General features: G+C 38.3%; 2 protein-coding genes across 3 annotated transcripts; one reads left to right on the top strand and one right to left on the bottom strand.

Moving 5' to 3' along the window:
* Positions 1-408: 408 nt before the first annotated feature.
* LOC306853446 (small ribosomal subunit protein mS39-like) lies at positions 409-7,377 on the top strand. The gene is made up of 24 exons (XM_079390867.1): positions 409-544; positions 702-754; positions 874-904; positions 1,017-1,062; positions 1,156-1,224; positions 1,474-1,578; positions 1,660-1,783; positions 1,878-1,987; positions 2,405-2,481; positions 3,009-3,096; positions 3,178-3,238; positions 3,326-3,408; positions 3,480-3,624; positions 3,732-3,782; positions 3,909-3,998; positions 4,726-4,754; positions 4,850-4,956; positions 5,343-5,421; positions 5,512-5,602; positions 5,880-5,965; positions 6,199-6,347; positions 6,437-6,478; positions 6,688-6,849; positions 6,949-7,377. Exons 1-24 carry the CDS (start codon positions 438-440, stop codon positions 6,992-6,994), a joined length of 2,031 nt encoding a protein of 676 aa, XP_079246993.1. The 5' UTR covers positions 409-437; the 3' UTR covers positions 6,995-7,377.
* A 1,530-nt stretch (positions 7,378-8,907) lies between these two features.
* On the bottom strand, positions 8,908-21,846 carry LOC306853477 (MICOS complex subunit MIC60-like). Of its 2 annotated transcripts, XM_079390926.1 has the most exons (14): positions 21,631-21,846; positions 20,542-20,615; positions 20,116-20,308; positions 19,819-19,972; positions 17,616-17,720; positions 16,863-16,970; positions 16,550-16,683; positions 14,857-14,960; positions 14,173-14,308; positions 13,869-13,998; positions 11,850-12,073; positions 11,256-11,387; positions 10,443-10,572; positions 8,908-9,964 (listed from the first exon to the last, which is right to left on the bottom strand). In XM_079390926.1, the coding sequence occupies exons 1-14, from the start codon at positions 21,670-21,672 to the stop codon at positions 9,357-9,359; spliced, it is 2,274 nt and encodes a 757-aa protein (XP_079247052.1). In that variant the 5' UTR covers positions 21,673-21,846; the 3' UTR covers positions 8,908-9,356. The 2 variants fall into 2 exon arrangements, with proteins under 2 accessions (XP_079247052.1, XP_079247053.1); XM_079390927.1 differs by lacking the exon at positions 17,616-17,720 and having other exon boundaries at positions 21,631-21,821.
* Positions 21,847-22,129: the final 283 nt, after the last annotated feature.

Here is a 22,129-nt window from a genome sequence, read left to right on the forward strand (position 1 = left end):
AAAACAATATCAGATAATAATTATAAACTAGTATAATACTCTGAAAATGAATATTCTACAGGGTCGTATGAAGAATAGTTTATTTATATTGTGTTTTGAGATGGTATAACCCGACCGTAGAAAACAATGAGTAAAAATAATAGTTATTCTTTTTTAATTATTCAATTATGTATTAGAATTCAATTAGTTATTAAACTTTCTGCGTTCATTATCTAGACATAAATTATTGTCCAGACAATAATAAAAAATAAATATGTAGATGATTTGGTCACATGATACTTGTGACCTTTCTCAACGCAAAACAAGATAGACCAATCACAACTGACCGTGGTGGTGCTGCGGAGAATTCAGCTTTCTGAGCCGCCAAGCGCCCCCTGCAGGAGTCTCTATGATTTCATGGAACGCGTCAGAGAGGAGCCACCGAGTGATTTTTGAGCATGCACTTCGGTGTCATGGCGTCCTCCTGTTCGCAAGCTCTCAGGCATCATGTGTGTAAGAGCAGCAAAATATTGCGCATTCACCTGCAGAAGTCATGGCCTAATAGGTAAGTTACACGCACAAGGACAGGCTTATTTGGCCCGTTTTATCAGATGAGATTTTCTGTCATTTTTATGTTTGTAAAGAAACGACTGGTTGTCTGTAGGTCATTTGAAGGGGTTGTGTCAGCTCAAGTTTTATCAGGCTCATTATGTGTTTTACAGGAGTTTTGCTCTGAATTCTGCTGCAGATCAACAACCTGCCGTTTCTTCACCAGGTCTGATAATTATGGCTTTTTAATAGGAATATTCATATGCTTTCTTAAATTAAGATGCTTTCTCATTAGAAATAAATCCTAAAAAAATAATTTTGTTTCCTTTTCCTTTATTTTTTCAGAAGAAATAGTCATTCCAAAGAAGAAAGCATGGTATGTGCTGGTCAGATCTGAACAATTCACATGAGCAATAAATATATAGTTCTAAAATTATGAGTTTCATATTTTTAAAATATTCATTATAATAATGTTTTACTGTTATCAGGAGTAAAGAGGCTGTCTTACAGGCACTGGCATCCACTGTGAACAGGGTATGTTCATCAGATCAAACTAACAACCATGATAAAATACATGATCAAATATCACGTAAGCAGAGTTACTGTGTGTGCATATGTTTCTTCTAGGATCCTACAGCCTCAGATTACAGATTTCAAGATGATTCATATCTCACTCCAAAAACATCATCAGAGTTTGTGAGTTTTTTGGCTATCAAACCATTTCAGGTTTTCAGTTCAGACTATTAGACAGGTTCTCAATCGGCAGTGTTATGATTGCTGCGAAGACCAGTAAGGACAACATTTCTACAAACATACACTTTGCATTAATAGAATGAGTGTTTATTTAAACATTCAAATAAATGAGTGTGTATTGCAAGTTGTAATAATTTGAACATAGTTGCACATAACATGACTTTTCTAACAGCTTCTTTTTCTCCCGCACAGAAATTATTTTCCTTGTCCCAGGAGTCAGGCAGAAATACTGCCAAATATTTCATCAGTACATATCCAAAGTACTTCCAGAAAGACTACGCACAGCCTCATATTCCCGTGAGTGTCCAGTATTTGTATGATTTGCATATGAGAGCTTGTGCTTATGAATGTGAAATACTTCTTTACTTCTGTTGGAAGTGTCTGATGCCGGAAACTCTCGAGGCTCAGATAGAGGAGGTGTCTGAAGCTGCTCTCATAGAGAGAATTCAGATGAGAAAAGTCAAAGCTGCTGTGGATCTGTACGACCAACTGCTGCAGGCCGGTAAGAACGAGCAAGACGAGGCATTGCATCTAATATTATGGCAGATGTTAGTTTAACTGTGTAACTGAATGGCTGATCAGTGTATTTTGCGCAGGTACGTCAGTGTCATTGGATGTGACCAATCAGTTGTTAGATCTGATTTGTTTCTATGGAGATCATGATCCTGCACAAGAGAACGTTCCAGAACAGAAGAATGAGGAGACGGTAGAATCAATGTTCAAGATGCTCTGCGGCTTTGTTTGCACACGTCAGATCATTGATGAGATGAAAGTTGAATGTGCAGCATGTTTTTTTTAAATATAAAGTATTTTCAGCTTGAAAATATGTTTAGATAATGCAAATAATCCGTTAATATATACAAAATGTGAATATTAAACCAGTGATACTGCTTCATTTTATAATAAATTTACATGTAATTTTATAACATTTTTACTTATGCATTTAGCAGACGCTTTTATCCAAAGCGACTTACATTGCATTCAAGTTACAGTTTCTACATTTTATCAGCTCTTGATAAAAATGGGTACTTATAATAACCAATAAGTCACCTGAGACTATGCGTTATGTTTTTGTTTTTTTAACTCCATATAACAACACTCTTTACCCATGATAAAACCCCAGGAGGACGTTCAGGATGAACCGCAGACTAAAAAAGGAAGAGCATCTAAAGCTAGTGATTTACTGAAGGCCTCCTGGAAGTGAGTGCTTAAAATTTGGGAAACAAAGTGTTTTTTTTTTTTTTTCTAATAAAACACACACAAAGTATGGAATAAAGATTACAATTTAAAATAGCTATTTTTATTATTATTATCAGTGTTAAAAACTGTTTTCTGCTTAATATTTTTGTAGAAACTGTGATACACCCCTAAATTTTGAGTGGTAGTGTAAGATTTAAAGAAAAAAGTACTTTTATCCAGCAAGGACTCATTAAATTCATTAAAAACTAAAGTAGACATTTATAATGTTACGTAATATATATATATATATATATACATAATGTTAGATTTGTTTCAAATGAATGCTATTCTTTTAAATGTAAAACATCTTCCACAAAAATGCTGAGCAGCAAAAGTTTCCTACATTGATAATTAGAAACACTGTAAATTGAGTAATTGTAAATTCTCTCAAATCATATTTATACTAAACGTTTGACTGGTGGTGTATCTGCATAACAATAAAAAGTCAATATCATAAGGGGTCGCTTTGTCTTGTTTTTCCCCTTTAGAGAGGAGAATAATGCAGAGAGGATTTTTGCGCTGCTGTCAGAGCCAAACACGCATTCATACAGCGCTCTGATACGAGGCTTGGTGAAGGTAACGTCTGTGGGAACTTCTCATACGTTTCATTTCTAGTTTGATAGCAGAAGATGACTGCAGGTGTGTTTGATTTCACAGTATGGTGCTTATTCTAAAGCGTTCAGCACCTACACTGACCTGCTCAACAACCGACTGAAAGGTATGTGCTTTACGGTTTATGAGATTCTTGAAAAATTTAAGAATTGAAGTGTTTCCTAAGCTGAGATGCCTTGTTTTGTTCCTCTAGCTGATGTGCACACCTTCAATGCCCTGATCACAGCCGCCCCGGAAGTAAAAGAGAAATATAATGAAAAATGGGAGCTGATCGTGGTATGCGATTGAGATTTTGTTGTGAAGCTGCTGTTTTAAGTAGTCTCTGCCTCAGTCTGTGTGTTTTGTAGGATCTTTTGAAGCAGATGGCAGAGCAGAAGGTCAAGCCGAACCTCCTGACGCTGAACGCTGTCCTGAAGGCTTTGAGACGCTGTGGCCATCTGGGCAAATCTCAGGCCTTTCCTGTGATCAGTGAGATGAAGGCTCTCTCCATCGGTCTGTTGAGTGATCATTACTTATTCCTGCTTCTACAGGAAAGAATTGATTTTTGATATTTTGATGCCTGTTTTGGTGTATAATCGATTGTTTTTCTTTGATTTCAGATCTCAGTCTGGCCTCTTACAATCACTTGCTTTTCATATTTTATAAACCAGGTCATAACTCTTTAATAAAAAATAAAACAAAGGCAATTCTTTAAGTTCTTAAGTAAATAACCATGTTAAATGTGCGTACACATGCACCGATTATGCATGCATTTCCCATCATGCTTTGCTCTACAGGTGCCCCAATTCAGGGCCAAACGGACATTCTGCAGGAAGTGATGAACGAGGTGTCAGGGAAGAGCTTCACTCCACAGGACCCTGATGATGGTATCTGGCTATCTGCATATTGTTACAGCGGTGTTTATTAACTTAGCTTTGTACCCGGTACCCACACAAGTGCTCTCTGCAGTTCTTCACTCTACTTACATATTTGCGGTTTTTGGCCCAAGTGTTCAAGTGGGTTTAAAGATCACAAGCGTGTCACAAAAACATTTGATTAGCTCATGGGGACACTGCAAGAAAAGTTTATACAGAACTTTTACTTGTTTTGACTTTTTCAATACTTTGCACTTTAAAAGGGTGGTTGACTTAGGCTTGATTGTATTTATGGGGTGCAGTCTAACATGTTAATGCTTCGTTTTTAAACGCATTTTATTCACATAATTTACCTTTATTCTTCACCGCTCTGTCCCTTCTCTGATAACACGCTGATAATTTCCTGCTTTTATGAAGCCCCTTCCTCATAAATACGTGATGGGCTCTGATTGGTTAGCTGGTCCAGTGTGTTGTGATTCGCTAAACCGCCTCTAGTGTGTGTCTGAACGTCCCGCCCCTCACCTCAGCATTAGAGAGAGTGTGAATTTGGTGTGCCTTAAAGAAACTTGGCATATTTCAGACCTGAGACAGTTTTGTGCACTTACTTCCTGCCGCTTGCACACACTATCAAGGGGCCAAGACTGCAATTGTGGGTGTTGGGACAGGATACATGTATTGATTTCTGCAGATAGAAGTATCTACATAGTTGAATCACACCTGCATTGCTTTTGTTTTTCAGCACAGTTCTTCATTACTGCTATGAGAATCGTAAGTGCAGTTAAACGCGTCCTTTCTACAACACCGCTTCATGGTAAATGTCACGTTAGGATGGCATGTGACCCTGTTGGCATCTGTATTTACAGTGTCTTGACACTAAGGACATAGAGCAGGCATATAGGGTCCATGAGCTGCTGGGGGTTGGAGAGAACTGGAGACTTCTGGGAACTGATTTCCAACAGAACATTTACTAGTAAGTATAATCCAGCGAAATAATTCATTATTTAAGAGCTGTTCCCGTCAACCCTTTAACGTGACACTCAGCACAGGGCTGCTGCAACTAATCCAATGAATTGATTTGTTGGCTCTGTGCATTGTGGCATTAAAAACTGTGATAGAAAAACACATTTTTATGTAAAAAACTGTGACCTGCATTGAGGGGAAATGTATACATGGGCCAAGATGACCAAAGCATGGTAGCATTTCATATAAAGTACTTAAAAGATCATTAGAATTATGTGATTGGGAAAAATAACCATTAATAAAAAATTAGTTGGTTGGGACCCTATAATAGGGCAAAATCAGCAATAATAATTGGCTGATCTCTTTAATATCAGGTTTCTTCTGTCTGTCTTTCAGTGCGCGGTTCTTCAGTCTGCTCTCTATGATGGAGAACATTGACGTGATGCTGAAGTGGTACAGAGACCTTGTTCCCTCAGTGAGTAAAACATGATCATATGTTGCTTCATGTGAACGCAAGCAGAATGGTGAAGTGCATTGATGTGGGTTGATGTGATCCGGTTCACAGGTGTACTACCCCAGTTCTAACGTCATGAGAGATCTGCTCCAAGCGCTTGATACCGACAACAGATTAGACCTCATCCCACAAATATGGAAAGGTGATTGATTGATTGGGTCCTCATAAACCAGATGGCTTAAAACACACCAAATCGTGTTTTTCTGAAAATGTAAAAAAACAAAGTTTTGTGTGGGGGTAGGTTAGGGCTAGGGTAAGGGGATAGAAAATACAGGTTGTACAGTACGTCTATGGAGGGCTCCTGTAAACCACATATGCAATTGAAGAGGTGTTATTTGTGTTACTTACTAGACTTAGTAGTATCATGTTTTATTCTGGCATCACATTTAGATGACGGTCTTTAATGTCCATTTCCACAGATATGAAACAGTTGGGCCATGCCAACAGGCAGAATCTGGTGGAAGAGCTGCTGACACTTATGGCAAGAGAGAAGCACAATCAGGAGGTATTACCTCTACCTCATCTGCATGGACATCTATATTGGTTGATACTTGTGCCCTCTACAAGTCTTCCTCCTTTGATTCATTTTCTTTTCAATTCTGTGTCTGTGTCGTGGCATTGAAATTATAAAACGTGTGTGTGTGTGTGTGTGCACACTTGGATAGATGAAATGCAGAGCACAAATTCCGAGTATGGGTCACCATACTTGGCCACTTTCACTTTATATTTTCTGGACAGGTGCAGGAGTCGTTTGCTGAGTGTGCACTGGACATCAAGAAAATATACGACACGGGTGACCGGGGCAAAGTTTTGCTGAGCTGGACGGCCGGTTCTCTCAGTGACATCATCTCTGTATTACTAGCAGCTCAGAGGAGACAGGACGCCTGGTAACATCCTTAATGGACATCTGTAATGTGATCCAGATCAATTCGAGTTAAAGCACCTCACAGATTTTCTTTCTCTTCTCTTCATTCAGGGAAATGCTGAAACTCTTCAAAACACACAACAGAGTTCCAAGGTACGATCAGGAGTCTCAGAAACTTTGACAAGCGAATTATTATTATTATTATTTTTTTTTGGTGTTTTACATTTAGGCATAGCTAAAAAAATGTCTAAACTGTAGAAATTTAAGTTTCACTTTTTTTCACCAAAGAATCTAAATTAAATAATGATTATATTTCATGTCTTAAGAGTCTGAATGTTCACACGGCTGTGTTGTTCTCTCAGTGAGGAGCTGTTGAACAAGTTCTTGACGTGTATAAAGGAGGGTGGTGGTGATGTGAATCAGGCGGTGGAGCTGGTGCAGATCTCAGCTGGCTTCTGTTTGCCCGAGACCCCAAAACTCATCCAGAGGGTCCAGCAGGAGTTTGAGCTCACAGAGCAGCAGAGGTAAGTGTTGCTTTTTGGGCAACCGTAGAGATTTTAGTTGAATTAATTCAAGAATCAAATTATAATCTGGTCCTCTGTGGTCTTTTTTTCATCTTGCAGGAACATCTTGTCTGATCTGGAGATTCAGACCTTTAACAGCGATTAAATCTCAGGCTGAGAGACGTTCTGCAGCGTGGATGCAGCTAAATATCTGGGGAAATGTCAGTGTGTTCATTCATTAATAATTGTGTACTTAGACATGTTTGTCACATGCACAGATTTCAGTCTTCATTCAGATGGAAAGTAAAAGAACTTTAAGAAAAGAAAATGTTTTCTCCCATTTCCTAATGGATTCTGGACTGGTACTTCAGGATAGTTTCACCTTTTCTACAGAATTCTCATGCAGCTATTTGTTCACCTTTAAATAAAGAATAGCGCTGTAAGCAAGAATAATCAATGTTCAAAGAATACACAGATGGGGGGGGGGGGATACCTTATACTTTTTATCTTAAAAAAAGTCAGGAAAATTACTACAGGTAGTTTAACAAATGAATAAAGGTAAATGGGCAGGTCTCTCCCCCCAAGAGTACTGAGTGATCTATTTCCTTCTATAGCAGGGTCTAGTTGTTTTGATTCCAAAAGCTGGAAAGGACAAAAGGATTTCAGATAACATATCACACTTCTCAATACTGATTACAAATTACTTCTTGTAATAACTGTTGCTATTAAAGGTGGGACTTCGCCTCTGTTGTTCATTATGTCTGAAGAACTGCTGGCCATGCTAGTAAAGAAGGGTTATATGCACTAAGCTCAAAATGTTTTGTCAAAGCAACAGTATTAAAGTTCAATACATTAAATTGAACTGATATCAAAAATAATTTATACATTCTGTAAAAGGCCCCTCTTTTAATATTTTATATTTTGCACTGGAACAACTAAATTAGCAAATGTTTCAATTGATTTCCTATAAGAACACATTCTGTTGCATCATCATCCTCATGCACATGCTAAACATATCCAAATATGTTAAAGAAAATCCACATTGTTCTTCAGCAGAGCATCTTCCATCATTCTACCCTACCTATATTGATTAGAAAATATAGCAAATTACTTACGCCCCAAATCGTTTAGCTAATCATTTGGCCTAATGCAGTACACGTAGAAAGGTTTTTTTTCTTAGATTTTTATATATATATATATATAATAAATAAAAAGAAAAAGAAAAGTAAATGGAATAGAAAAAGAACAGGGAACACTAGTCGTAGAGGGCAATTGTTTGAATAAAAATAAAAAGCCAAAAGAATAGAGAATGCTAGATTTAAAGGGTCATTTTTTATAATATCTACAAAAGTAGTTAGAATAGAGCAAGTGTTGGAGGGTCAAGTGTTTTTTTAACAAAAAAAGTAGATAAATTAGAAGAGAGTGCTAGAGATGGAGGGTAAAATAAAGATGGAAGAGAAGTGTTTTTAGCAGTTTCTAGAAGATTCCTCCAGGAGGGGACATTTAATGTAAAAGTCTGAAAGTGATTTTGTGCCTCTTTGGATTGGCGCCGTTCACTTACAGAACGCAAGCTTCTAGAGGCACATAAGTCTGAAGTAGTGAATTTAAGTAAAGGAGTGCAGTCGGGTGGTTTTGTAGGCAAACATTAATGATTTTAATTTTATGCAATCGGCTCTTGGTACCTATTGCAAATTGATGAACAGAGGTGTGACGTGCTATTTGGATACCTCGAAGGACCTATCTGAGAGGTAAGACAAACTACTGGTGTGGTTCCTGAGATGCACTTTGCCAAAAGGCAAAAATACATGACATTAACTGCATGATAATCTTAGAACCGTACATTTCTGCAATTTAGACCTGGGATGGGCAACTTACCTGTGCATTACAGGTTTGCTGTTAGATCCAATATAGCATGTGCGGCTCCATCTTTCAATAACAGCATCTTTGTTCAAAATCTTCATTACATTGTGACCAATTCAATAAATCTGGGTCCAAAAAAAATCAAATGTACCCCACCTAAACCAGATGTAACCCTTTTTACAACAAAGCAGTCATGCAAATAACTGAAATACCATTCTTGTCAACAACCATGATTTATTGATCTCCAATCCTGAATGAGAGGACTGATTATTCTCAATAGTTTGGGTTAATAAACAACCAGTATATATAACTGAAGCATTACATGTGAATTCTGAAACAGTGAACAGGTTTAGCATCACACTGCCAACCATGAGGCCCTTCAACCTGCTAAATGCACATTAAATGCTAACCAGTGACATGTGCGCCATATACACTGAGGAGTGCCACAGTTTCCTGCTTAACAACTACTGGTCGTTCTGGATGGTAGGCCACTTAAGAATTCTTTTAAGGGCAAAGACTCCCTGCAAAAGTGCTTTGGACAGATAAGAAAAACAAATTTTTGGCTAGCACACAACCTATTTATAAATTAAACATTAGCAGAAGGTTCTGGTAATAGCGGGCAAGTAACACTCCTCGTAATTTACATCATCTTGACAGAGTGGGTGTGGCTAAGGGGCCTGTGTGGTGCCCAACCCCACGGCATTAGCATATGCCGATAGCAGGCTAAGCACCTGCTTTGTTTCTAAAGTGAGTCGGGCTTCCTTAAGCCAGTCCTGCGCCACGCGCTGTGACTCGCCACGAAGTTGGTTGACAAACTTGGCGGCTAGTTCCAGGTCGCCGCGCTCAATGCTGTAAGTGGCGTAGGCGAGCAGCCTGAATGTGTCGAGATCTTCGGGTGCTAGTTTAGCAGGAGGCACCACTTGCTCACTTTCAAACAAGAGGACGGACTGCAGGTAGGACAGGAAGTACTGGTACAGGCTGTTGCGGGTCTCATCAATAAGCGCCACGCGTCGCGCGAGCTGGCGGATGTCGTAGAAACGCGCGCGAAGGGAAGCTTCGCTGTAGATGCCTCGGCTCAGAGACTCTTCGGGAATGGCGGTGGCCAAGGCCTGAGCGAACTCGTTTTCTGCACAGTTCTCTTTGATGGCTCGCACAGCGCCCTCTAGAGGCTCGGTGGGGGAATCGGCTCCAGCGGACTTGAGCGTGTAGTTCAGAGCCTCTACAGAAAGCCACAACTTGTGAGCCTTACGGGCCTCCTCCTCAGCAATCACGTGACCTGGAGACAAGACAAACATTTAATATTAAACATTAAATTTTCTTTTATTCTGTATCTCCTCTGGATATATTTGTAAATTGACAATGAAGTAATTGGTCTGTCACTGATTCATTAATTGAATTGATTAGATACACGCATGTTAATATGTGAGGAACTGAATTGAAAAATGAACTGTTTCAATAGTATGTGAACACTGAGGAAGGTCCTGCATGACCGAAACGTCTGATGATTTTAAAATGACTTTTTTTGCACTTTATAAGAATAAGACAAGACTGATATTATGTCGGCATGTAATCCTTTTATTTGGATACATGGCAAACGAATTTCAAGAATTTAGTTTTTTTGCTCTTTGATGGATTCTATTGTTGACTTGAAAATGTATTACATGTGAATGGAACCAAGCGCAAGATCCTCCTTTTTTTCATTTCTGTTGAATGTGGCAACACTGTTGGCAGAGTTTAAGTAGTTTGAGACTTACTGTCTATGGCCTCTTCGATGCCCTTTAGACGGGCATAAGCGGCGTTCATGTCCAAAGTGAAGGTGTCCAGCTGTTCTTGAGTTAGTCTGCGGTAATGAGTTTCTTGCTCCATAATCTTACTGTTTAGAATCTACAAAGAAAGAATATAATCCATTTAGATAGACTTTATAATCTTTTTTCAATATTGATTATTTTAGTAGAAACAGACAGCACCAGTGTTAGGCAAAAAAGTTATACTGATGCACCAAAATTCATTCTAACCAAAACCGAAAATAAATTTAATTAATGAACTAATCAAATGTATTTAACAATCATACACTCAAATAAAAATCTTAAGTTGTATGTCAACTTATAAATTGCACATAAGGCAGTCTTTGTATCAATTTTTGATTATATAATAATGTTTCTATTCCAATTCGTTGTTAAATTTATATTTAAATGCAGGCTGTAACAAAAACCTGTTTCCATGACAGCTTTATTCAATACAAAGATTATTAATAAAGATAACAGTTTAAGTAAAAAAATATACATAATATGTAAAATAGTGCATATATTTAGTAAAATGCAGGGAAGCGCTAATTAAAAGTTACATTTTGTGTCAATGACTTCGGCTCTCCAAAATGGTTTTGGCTGAAACCGAAAATGCATTTCTGTTTGAAAAATTGTGGTGCATCATTTTTAGTTTCTGTACCATTACCAAACCGGTCAGTCAAATTGGTAGCACCATCTTTTTTTTAACAAGTCCTTTAACTGTTCAATTCTATCACAAATTCTATGTAGTTGTTAGTGCATGTAAAGAGGCAGTGTTGGTACCTCCTGGGCCTCCTCGCGCAGCTCCTGCTCCTGAACCTTCAGCACGTCCCGCAGGTGATCCGTGTGTGCAGCGGCCTGACGACGCAGCTGTGTCCTCATCTCAGCCTCCATCACCTCACGCACCTCCTGAGCCTGACACAAACACAGAAAGCTCTCAGCATCACAGTGCAATGTGCAATAAACTTCTTAGGAAATGTATTTTTATTAGAGCTGTCAAATCACGATTAATCACATGCAAAATTAAAGTTTTTGTTTATATATGTATGTGTACTGTGTTTATTTATTATGTATATACAAACACACATTCATTATATATTTTCAAAAGTTTATTTATTTTATCTAGAGGTATATTAATTTACATTTATTTACATTAGAGATTTAAAATGATAAATGTAAATATACAATTTTAAAAATTTATAAATTTTATAAATTAATATAATTTTTTTTAAAATATTGTACATATTTACATACTCTTAAATAAAATTAAGTGTTCTTCACAAATAAAATCAGCAATAATAGATGGAAATGACTGTATATGGTTATATAATTAAGAACCTCCAAGACAGGCATAAATTCATAATCAGAATCACACACCTTCTTCTCCTGCTCGAGTCTCATGTCCTCTCGTCTGTGCTCCAAGGCAGAAGCCACGGCTCTCTCCAGTGCTTTCTGATCCTCCAGCTTCTGTTGCTCCAAAGCCGCCTCCATGTGGATCTGCTCCCTCACCCGCTGCTCTGCCAGCTCACGGTTCAGCTGGTCGATGCGCCGGTGGGCGTGGGCGATCAGAGAGTTCAGATCATCTGCGCTCAGCTTTCCCGCTGAGAAAGAGCACAGAGCAGCATTACAGGAAGAATGACAGGAGTAGAGACAGCACTGTGATGCACGTAATGACTGCAGCAGCTTATTATTATTTTAATATGCGGAAACTGTAATATGATAAAATGACTAATAGGTGGGGTGCCTTAATCATTTGGTCTTGAGGAAGCCCTATTTAATTAGTTGGTCTGAAATGTAAACCTGACAAAGCGGATGTTTTTTTACATTTTTAAATTTGTGTGAAATCTTTTGCTAGAAGTGTGTTTATGCTATCTTTCATTAAAATTTATTTCACTTGCTTTAATATGTCGTTATCTAATGCAATGACATTTTATATGTGACCTTTATAACTGCTTTGATATTAAAACACATGGTTTATACAGTTAAATAAAAGAAAACATAAATGCAAATCTAAAGACAAACAAGATTGAAAAATTCATCTGAACTCTGAAGAATAGATGGCCTTCTAAATTTATTGTGCTACACTGAAATAAATGTGTAAACTGGAAGTAGAGATGCAAGTCGATGAAAATTTTATCACAATTAATCATTTTTGTTGCCAATTAACATTCAGTTCCTTTTTTAAGTAAAGAAAAGGAAAACGTCACGTTTCCTTAAGTGACGTCACGTAATACGCAATGACGTTGAAAAGGTCACGGTTGACTTAGGCGGAAGTACCGAGTCAGTGTTTACAAATGTGCGGAAGGAGGACCATATACACACATTCAAATGTCTTTGTGTCAGTTTATCGTTTAAAATGCCCATTTCGTGTGCGTATCCTGGGTGTTTTAATATTAAAAAGCCTACTGACTCGGTACTTCCGCCTACTTCAACCGTGACCTTTTCCACGTAATTGCGTATTACGTGACGTCACGAACGCGCATCACAGAACAGAGCAAGGCGAGCATTTGTGCTTATAAAACTTAGAACTTTTTTATTTATTTTTGAAATGACCGATCGTTTCGCTAGATAATACCCTTATTCATCGTCTGGTATCGTTTAAAGCCCTTTGAAGCTGCACTGAAACTGTCATTTGGACCTTGAACCGTTTGGGTCCCATTGAAGTCCATTTTATGGAGAAATGTTTTCATCAAAAACCTTAATTTCTTTTCGACTGAAGAAAGACATGGACATCTTGGATGACATGGGGGTGAGTAAATTATCAGCAAAAGTGTTTTTTAAAAGTGAACTAATCCTTTAAGTGAAGTGAAGTGACATTCAGCCAAGTATGGTGACCCATACTCGGAATTCGTGCTCTGCATTTAACCCATCCAACGTGCACACACACGCCGTGAACACACACACGCCGTGAACACACACCCGGAGCAGTGGGCAGCCATTTATGCTGCGGCGCCCGGGGAGCAGTTGGGGGTTCGGTGCCTTGCTCAAGGGCACCTCAGTCGTGGTATTGAGGGTGGAGAGAGCGCTGGACATTCACTCCCCCCACCTACAATCCCTGCCGGCCGGAGACTCGAACCCGCAACCTTTGGATTACGAGTCCAACTCTCTGACCATTAGGCCACGACTTCCCCAGTCGTGGCCTAATGGTCATTATTTTATTAAGACTGGTTTTGTGGTCCAGGGTCACAAAAGTTTTACCCATGTTAAAAAAAATGAACATTGTAACAATTTGTATACATTAACTTTGACAATCCTACTAAAAATATACCAGATTTTAACCAGTTAAATCTGACAAACACTCAAGGGAGGAAAAAACAAACAAACATGTAGTCATAAAACTTGAGATAAATGACAAACATGCGGTTTGGAGAGTGACATGAGTGTGTGAGATCTTACAGAGCCCCTTCCAGCTGGCCTGGATCTCAGGTGTGATGTTGGCGAGCTCCTGCTGGAACTGAGCTTTGGCTTCATTCACCAGCTCACTGTACTGAGACACGACCTTCGCCTCTGTCTGTGCCGTCTGCACCTGCAGAAGAGACAGACAATACCCAGGTGTGAGTTACAGACTCCAGATGGGACACAGTGATATGTCTCCAGAGTCTCTAGGAGTATAAAGCTAAATAGATTACAGGCTCAATTCTCATTTATATGTACTGGGTTCCTCCAAAGCACATTAACACAGTCAGATTAAGATACTTACCTTGGTTACTACTTTGTCCAGATCCACAATCATGCTGTGCAAGTTCTCCTCAGCTGCCAGGATTTGGGGTCTCGCTGTGTCAATCTTGGATTGTTTTGCACTGTTGATCACGTCACGCAATTTTTTAAGCTCTCCTCTAAATACACACAAAACAAAAATCAACAAAACGGTACAGTTGAGGACTGGAAAAAACACAGAAAAATCATAGTTAGGGGTCAGTAAGATTTTTGTACAAATTAAATTCATACTTTTATTAAGCATGCATTAAATGGATCAAAAGTGACAGTAAATATATTTATCTGAAATTAATGCTCTTAATTTGAACCTTCTGTTTATCAAGGAATCATGAAAAAAAAAATTGATATCAATAAGAAATGTGTCTTAGGCACCAATTCATCATTTTAAAATGACTTCTGGAAGATCATGTGACATTGAAGACTGGAGTAATGATGCTAAAAATTTGCTTTGCATCACAGAAATAAAATTACATTTTAAAATATATTCAAATAGAAAAGTTATTTGAAATTGTAATCATGATCTAAATTGTGTTTTGATCAAATAAATGCAGAACTGGTGAGCATAAGAGACTTCTTTCAATCTTACAGACCCCAAATTAGTTTAATGGACACTGGTTGGAATGCGTCTCGAAACTGTAATTTAAGATCTATCAGAAACAGGTCTCACTTGGCTTTGAGCAGGGCTTCTTCAGCCTCTTCCATGGCTCTGGCCCTGTCACTCAGAGCCTCATTCAGTGCTTTCCACTGAGCGGACTTCTCATCTGGAGGAGTCTGAACACAAACACATCACAATGTCACAAGCAGCAGAAAAACAGTGCATAAAACCTGAAATCTCAATTCAGTCATTTGCAATAAGTTCAGGCACGTGCACAAACAGACAAGAGGTGCTAGAACACCTGCACTTCTTTCATCCATGCCTCCCTGACCAGTCATCATTGGTGATGGCTCAGTAACAGTTGTGTTTGCCCTAAACTTTGGCAGTTTGTCAATGCTGTGGATTTAAACCATTATTAAAACAACTAAATACAGCCTGCCTAACTTAGGCAACAGCTCTCCATTACACTTAACAACAAGCAAGCTAGTCTGGCATCGACATAAAATACCATCGTGCAAGGTCAGAAATGTCAGCCAAAATAATAAAAGCACCTCAATTGCTTAAAGGAACACTCCACTTTTTTTGGAAATAGGCTCATTTTACAACTTCCCAAGAGTTAAACAGTTGAGTTTTACCATTTTTGAATACATTCAGCTTATCTCCGGGTCTGGCAGTAGCACTTTTAGCTTAGCATAGATCTTTGAATCGGATTAGACCATTAACATCTCGCACAAAAATGACTAAAGAGTTTGGATAATTTTCCTATTTAAAGCTCGAGGCTTCTGTAGTTACATCATGCACTAAGACCGACGGAAAATGAAAAGTTGCGATTTTCTAGGCTCATATGGCTAGGAACTATACTCTTGTTCCGGCGTAATAATCAAGGAACTTTGTTGCCGTACCGTGGGTGCAGCAGGCGCAATGATATTACGCAGCGCCTGAAAGTAGTCCCCAGCTAGCTTTTAACTCTTGGGGAGTTGTAAAATGACCCTATTTCCAAAAAAAAGTGGAGTGTTCCTTTAAGACATAAATTACCCATTTTAGGAGTTTTTGTTTTTATGTTTATAACATAATATAGTTAAGCAGCATCAAACAAGCAAGAGTGCCATTTTCCTGAATATCAGCACGATTGTAAATCCAACATTCATTGTATACAATGTTCAATAAACAATAAATTAACTAAATTAACTGACAATTTTAGAAACAAAATTGTAAATTTTGACTGTTTTTGCTCAGATTCACCAACTAAATAGCTCCAAACAGAGCAGAAGTGTTGCGTTTCTCAGCAACAGAGTGGCATTTTTTCCTTGAATGAATCAGCTGATATAAATTAATTGGTTGAATGAATGATTCTGTGATTCACATTAAGCCTTCCCGCCACCTACTGTCAGTTTAAGTTTCATAAATAATAGTTTTATATAGAGGTTTTTTTTTTTTACAGCATTTCATATTTATATATTCAAAATGTTATATTTAATCCAATCTCAGAAAATTGCAACTGTAATTGCAGTGTAATTGCAGTGCGGTGCCTTTTTTTTTTACTTGAGCACCTGCCCTCCAAAATGTCAGAGGTCACCATGCCAATGCTAGAGCATTCTTGGTGGTTGCTGGTGCTAAGGTGTTTTAGCACATTGCTACAGCAGTGTATCCCAAAACTGAAGCCTACCACCACTGCATATTTTGGATGTCTCTCTCTTATCTAATACACCGGATTTAACTCATCAGCATAGTGGAGGTTCAAATGATTGTGTGTGTTTGTGTTCACCTGTGAGTCCATGGCTTCTTTGAGTTTGTTTGTATGTGCAGCGATGGCTGTCAGTGCAGCCTCTTGGGCTCCGATGGCCTGCAGGGTGATCTTAGCGGAGCTGCCTAGACTTTCCTCCAGTCCAGCAGTCAGAGCTGAGACACACAAACACTCACAGTACATACAAATACATGTTGTTATGCACTTAAAAAAAAAAATGAGACCGGAACTTCTTGGGGAAAACATCGAGAGCCTAATTAGGATAAGGCAACCTATAAACCTGTAGAGTGGTTCTATATTAACTGTTTCATGTGCAAATTGTGTGGTCACCCACCTGCTAAAGCATCCTGCTCAGCTTTATCCTGTTGAGTCAGTCGAGCTGACACTTCCTCCGCTGGCCTCTCCTTCAGTGCAGGCTCATGATGATCCTTGCTGTCTTTACCTACACACACAAACACACTGAGCTATTCCAGCGCCATGGGAAATAATATTATATTTTACTTGAGCTGTAAGTTTGCCGTCTGAACCAAAACAAACACTGGGCGATGTGAAACGATAAATATGCCTTTGTAGTGCATTGTCTTCGCTGGTTGCATGCACAACGTAAACAACATCATCTGTGAACAATGATCGACTGATCAGGTCTTTTTTTAGTGAATACGTAAAAAAAAAGAAAGAAACCAAACTTAGTGGTCAATGATCACAATCAGTTTTGAACAAGCCAAACTGACGCATGGCCTGATATATTTCTCTGATATTCTCATCAGACTAGCAATCTAGCATATTTGGCACAGATCATTACAAATGAGGATACACAATTTGTTAGATATTGGGAAAGAGTACTGATTAGCAACACTTTGTTAGTAAAGAACTCAACAAACACACAATGAACAGAACATGTTAGCGTGGGTCACATGATAAAACTGTGCAGAAAGCATGGACAGGGAACCAGAGGGTGTGAATTTTGAGAGCATGCAAAGAGGAAGAGACACAGATGCCATCTGCACAACAACTGATGTGATGAAGGCAAACAGGCTCTGGATCAGTTGTTAGAAGCAGAAGGCTGTGTGAAGGATCCAGTGCTGACCTGCCGCCGTGTGGCCAGGTGGGCTTTCGTCACTTGTACCCGGAGCGGGCACAGACGGCACCTCGCTGATAGCCGAAATAATATGAGCTGCCTCTGCTGAGGCTTCTGCAACAACAGTAGGACTCCATGAGAAATATAGATCACAGATCAGCCACAGTGCATCAGTGATCAAAAGTGATGCAACTTACAGTAAATTAACTAGTACTGCCTGTGATCCTTTGATCATTTGCATATATAGGTTCAGGATATGATTAGACATTCACCTGATGGTTGTGTATCTGCTTCAACAGTGAAATGATGCATTCGGTGTCTGAATATTCATACTTCCCTACTATAGAGTAGGTGAAAAATGAATCAGCTGGTATATGAACTGAGAAGTATGTCTGAATTAACAGCAAGTAAAAAGCACCCAGATGACCTACTACTTACGGCGAGATCACTTTACCATCCCATCGGGCCATGGTAGAGGAGTCATGAATTGCAGTGTATCAATGCAACTGATGCTGGTATGTCACATGACAATGATAACATGGCAGATGTACAAAAGTAAGTCCAGATTTCATTCATATTACACACATTCAAACTATACTGATACTTTTTAACTATCTCCAGTTTTTATTTGGTTTCATAATTGACTGTAATGTTAGGACAGAGGCTGATTCAGACCAAGAGCAAATACTATCTGACTAAGACTTATGACAGACAGATATACGGGCTCGACTGATAGTGAATTATTTTTAACTTAGCAGTGGTTGATAACCACGACCAGTCGGATGCTTAAGAGATGTGTTGGTTCTGAAAATCTACCGACAAATGTCAAACCGACCTACATGTCAAAGACAAATTAATATGTATTAATATTTACAATGTGGTATTACATTATTATTATGAATGATAGTATTATGATGAAAAACTGTATTAGTGGACCACTAAACAACACTTTTAATTTAACCAATGCATTAGGATGTTGTTTTTTTTACAATGTTTAAAAAAATAAAAAATAACCAATAGGTTTTGGTGCTTGTGTCCAGACAGGTAGAAAGCTGTAACTGTAGCTGACAATAAAGTCTTCAACATAATCATATAAAACAATAATAATAAAACCAAAAAAGAGGACCAATACCAATCAGATGAAAATAAATAAATAAATAAAAATCACATGAAATGTGTTGAACATTTTTTTTTTAATTTTACAGATACAGAAACATTTTATTACAACATCTGAAATATTATTGCTAATAATATACCTCAATTATTGGCATAATGCTACAATTGATTATAATCTTATATCAGTGCATTAAAGCGAGTAAAATTTGCATTATCAAGTTCCTGAGTGTGTTGTGTTTCATTCTGGCGTGAACAGGCCTTAATCCATGTAAAGAGGTAACACTACTTCCATGAAGATCAACTAACTAAAACAGTTCTAATACAATGGCATCCGGACAAGGTTAGGATCACGTGTGTTCTTGGAAAAATTATCATTCTTGATTAAATGTGTCTGTCTTATCCAAGAGTTTGGATATTACGGGATACTGAATTATTAGATTTGTCTCATCATAAAAAGTATCATCATTCAGAAAAAATGTATATTAGTTAATTGGAAGTCGACTCATTCTCCATCTAGAAAACATTGGATCAACAAACTCATTTCATATCGCACCCCTGAGAAAATCCTTTTCAATGTTAGGAAATCAGCAGAATCTTTTGAAAAAATTTGGGGCTCTTTTTTTGGAGCATTTACCTTCTCTTATTGCAAAATAATTGCAAGAATGTACATTATTTTTAGATTTGATCTGATATTAATAATTAAGACAGCTAAATATACAATATATGTTTTGTTTCACATTAGATCTGAAAATAAAACTATGACAAAAATAAAAAAAACTGTCTTTGTGACAACACCAGTCCCTTAAACGTTTACCTACTAAATTTCTATGAAGGTCAGTAGTACAAGAAGTTGTTTTTTAATTTTAACGCTCATGTATTATATACAGATCTGAGAGCCTTGAGGTGCAGTCACAATTTCTGTCGTTCAGAAAAATGTCCGTGTAAGCTGTGCTTCAAACATCACTACACTACTGACAACAGACAATGCATCTTTTTTTGCACGTGAAATTTCACTAATATGTCTGCAACTGTGAAGTGTAGCCGTTGAACATCTGATATCTGAATGCATGTGAAGATGTTTGTGAGTCTCACTCACCTTTGAGTGTCTGTGGGGTTGGTGCCGGTGCTTCCTCTACAGCAGGTGGAGCCTCCACAGGTGCTGGATCAGACTTCTTGGCTTTAGCTTTAGGCTGCTTGGACTCCTTAGATGCTTCTGACAATGAAGAGATTTGCAGGGGTTCGATCTTTCCCTATATATAAAAAAAATCTTAAATTACTTGACATCACTGAAGGCATACATCTGTATAACAGAAGCACAGACAGCTGCATGGATGAATCTGGTCAAAGAATCAAAGACAGACAAAGGAAAAGTGAAAGTGATTGTAACTCTTACTGGTTTCTTCTGTAAAGGGACAAGTGGAGGAGGGGGCAGCCCAAGTGCCATCTCAAACAGTTGATCTGAGTACGGAACGCTCTTCTCTATATTTGAACGAAACTTCGGGTCCCATTTGGCATAAAGGATTGTACCGCCAACACCACCACCGACTGTTAAAAGGCTAGCCGCCACTATTTTCCCAGCAGTAGATCTGCAGAATAAAAAGATCCAAATATAAGATGCAGTCGAGTGTGATTTGACAGGGTTTTTTATTTTCTTCCACACACACCAGACCAAGGTCAACCTAACATTCATTTAATGATGTCTAATGCATTATGTGGTAAAACAAAATGATGCAAAAACACACCTTTTGTAAATAAACAAATCAGCAATATGATTGTAAGCATGTGTGTTTAAGGTTAAATTCACAGTTTGATGCCGTACCCAGAGCCTCCAGCCGTGGTGTATCTGTGGCAGTGCTGCAACGGCTGGGCCTTCACTTTCCCACACACACATTGCTGCAGAGAAACAAACAAACAAATCATCATCACATGTGCATTACAGAAAAACAGACTGCAATGCATCACAAGCTACAGTAATAAAAGTGATACTTTCTTTTTACACTGACCACAACCACTGTTTTACATTAATCAATAATAAACAGCCATTCATTTCAGATGTAAATACTGTTCAGCGAAAACAGGTTTCCATTGTAGCACTTTTTGTGACTTTAAAAAACAAAAAAACATGATTATCATCACTGTGGATCAAGCATCCAGTAAAACACAATAAACAACAATGAATGAATGACCCTAAACATTAGTTAAACAGTAGTCAGTGCCTATAATAAGACGGTTTAAAGTGTAGCAGCTGTTATTCATAGCATGGATTATTCATTAGCACCACAGCAGACATGAAGGCAGTGTTTGTGAGGAAACTTTCTGAACTTTCACCGGCAAGGTCACGTCCTTCCATTGAACAAAACCAATACATCGTTCACGGGGTGCACAGGGTGTAGCTCTTTGATGCAATGTTTTACGTGAGCAAGATTTCAGTTAAATACTATTAAATATAAATAAAGGTGAATACATTAAAATAAAAGATTTTCAGACAGCAGTTAGCTAGGTTGGTTATCCGGGTGACAGAAAATATGAATCATGCACAGCCCGCCCATTTTTACGCAGGCGCACATGCTGGATTTTTATTTGTGGAGGGAGGCGTCACTCTCTTAAATGTGAAATATGATTGGTTCGAAGAATCTGCCAATCACACTGTGACCGCCCCTTTCGACCACACGTACGTCGTTGACGTAAAGCGGCATACTATCCTGGTGTACCACTTAAACTGCAAATAACAATCCTCAACAAATGAAACTATCCACTCATTAAGAAGTTTAGTTGAACATAATCACCGGTTAATTAAACAAACACAACAGTGCCTATTATAATCCGTAATTTTACGATACGCGTAAGAAACGTCGGGCCTCGCTGTGGGTCACTGAATGACAGACAGATCCAGCAGAATAAAACTCACCCGCGCTGCTGCGTGAGCCCCTTTCCAACAGACGCGCAGCATGCTTGCCTCTTCTGATTATGGGTGTTGAATTTAAGACTACAGAAATGCCACCGGTTTCAGCAAAACATTATAAATGTGATCAACCTCGACAGCAGTGTAGATTAGCTCCAGCGCTGGTGCACGCAGTGACAGAGCAACGCAACGCACGCGCGGTACGCACGCCCAACGTGATACATACGTCACAAATTCATAGAAAATACATTTTCGGTTTTAAAATGATTTCTTTCATTGATTTGGTCCTTGTACACTCTTATGCAATGATCCTTATTCTTCTATTAATACTTTTTTTTTTTGCTCAAATAATAGAAAGCATGGTTGAGACAGAGCTGCTGAGGTTACTAATGTGTCGTGTTAATTTTTCTCGTCATGTTATTTTATTGTATTAATTGTATTAATATTAATTTTTATTTCGATGACAGTGGTAAATGTTAAGGCAAATGTCACGTGAGATCGATTT

The sequence above is a fragment of the Barbus barbus genome (genome assembly GCF_936440315.1).
Source record: "Barbus barbus genome assembly, chromosome: 33".
In the NCBI taxonomy this organism is placed as follows: domain Eukaryota; kingdom Metazoa; phylum Chordata; class Actinopteri; order Cypriniformes; family Cyprinidae; genus Barbus; species Barbus barbus.

Bases quoted from the DNA above. Each gene is read 5' to 3' on its own strand.
- LOC306853446 (XM_079390867.1), top strand. From the start codon at position 438: ATGCACTTCGGTGTCATGGCGTCCTCCTGTTCGCAAGCTCTCAGGCAT. The intron at 2,482-3,008 runs GTGAGTGCTTAA...TTTCCCCTTTAG, and splicing joins TTACTGAAGGCCTCCTGGAA to AGAGGAGAATAATGCAGAGA. The intron at 3,097-3,177 runs GTAACGTCTGTG...TTGATTTCACAG, and splicing joins TGATACGAGGCTTGGTGAAG to TATGGTGCTTATTCTAAAGC.
- LOC306853477 (XM_079390926.1), bottom strand. From the start codon at position 21,672: ATGCTGCGCGTCTGTTGGAAAGGGGCTCACGCAGCAGCGCGG. The intron at 17,721-19,818 runs GTGAGTGAGACT...CTGTTGTTGCAG, and splicing joins AACCCCACAGACACTCAAAG to AAGCCTCAGCAGAGGCAGCT. The intron at 13,999-14,172 runs GTAAGTATCTTA...TCTCTTCTGCAG, and splicing joins TGGACAAAGTAGTAACCAAG to GTGCAGACGGCACAGACAGA.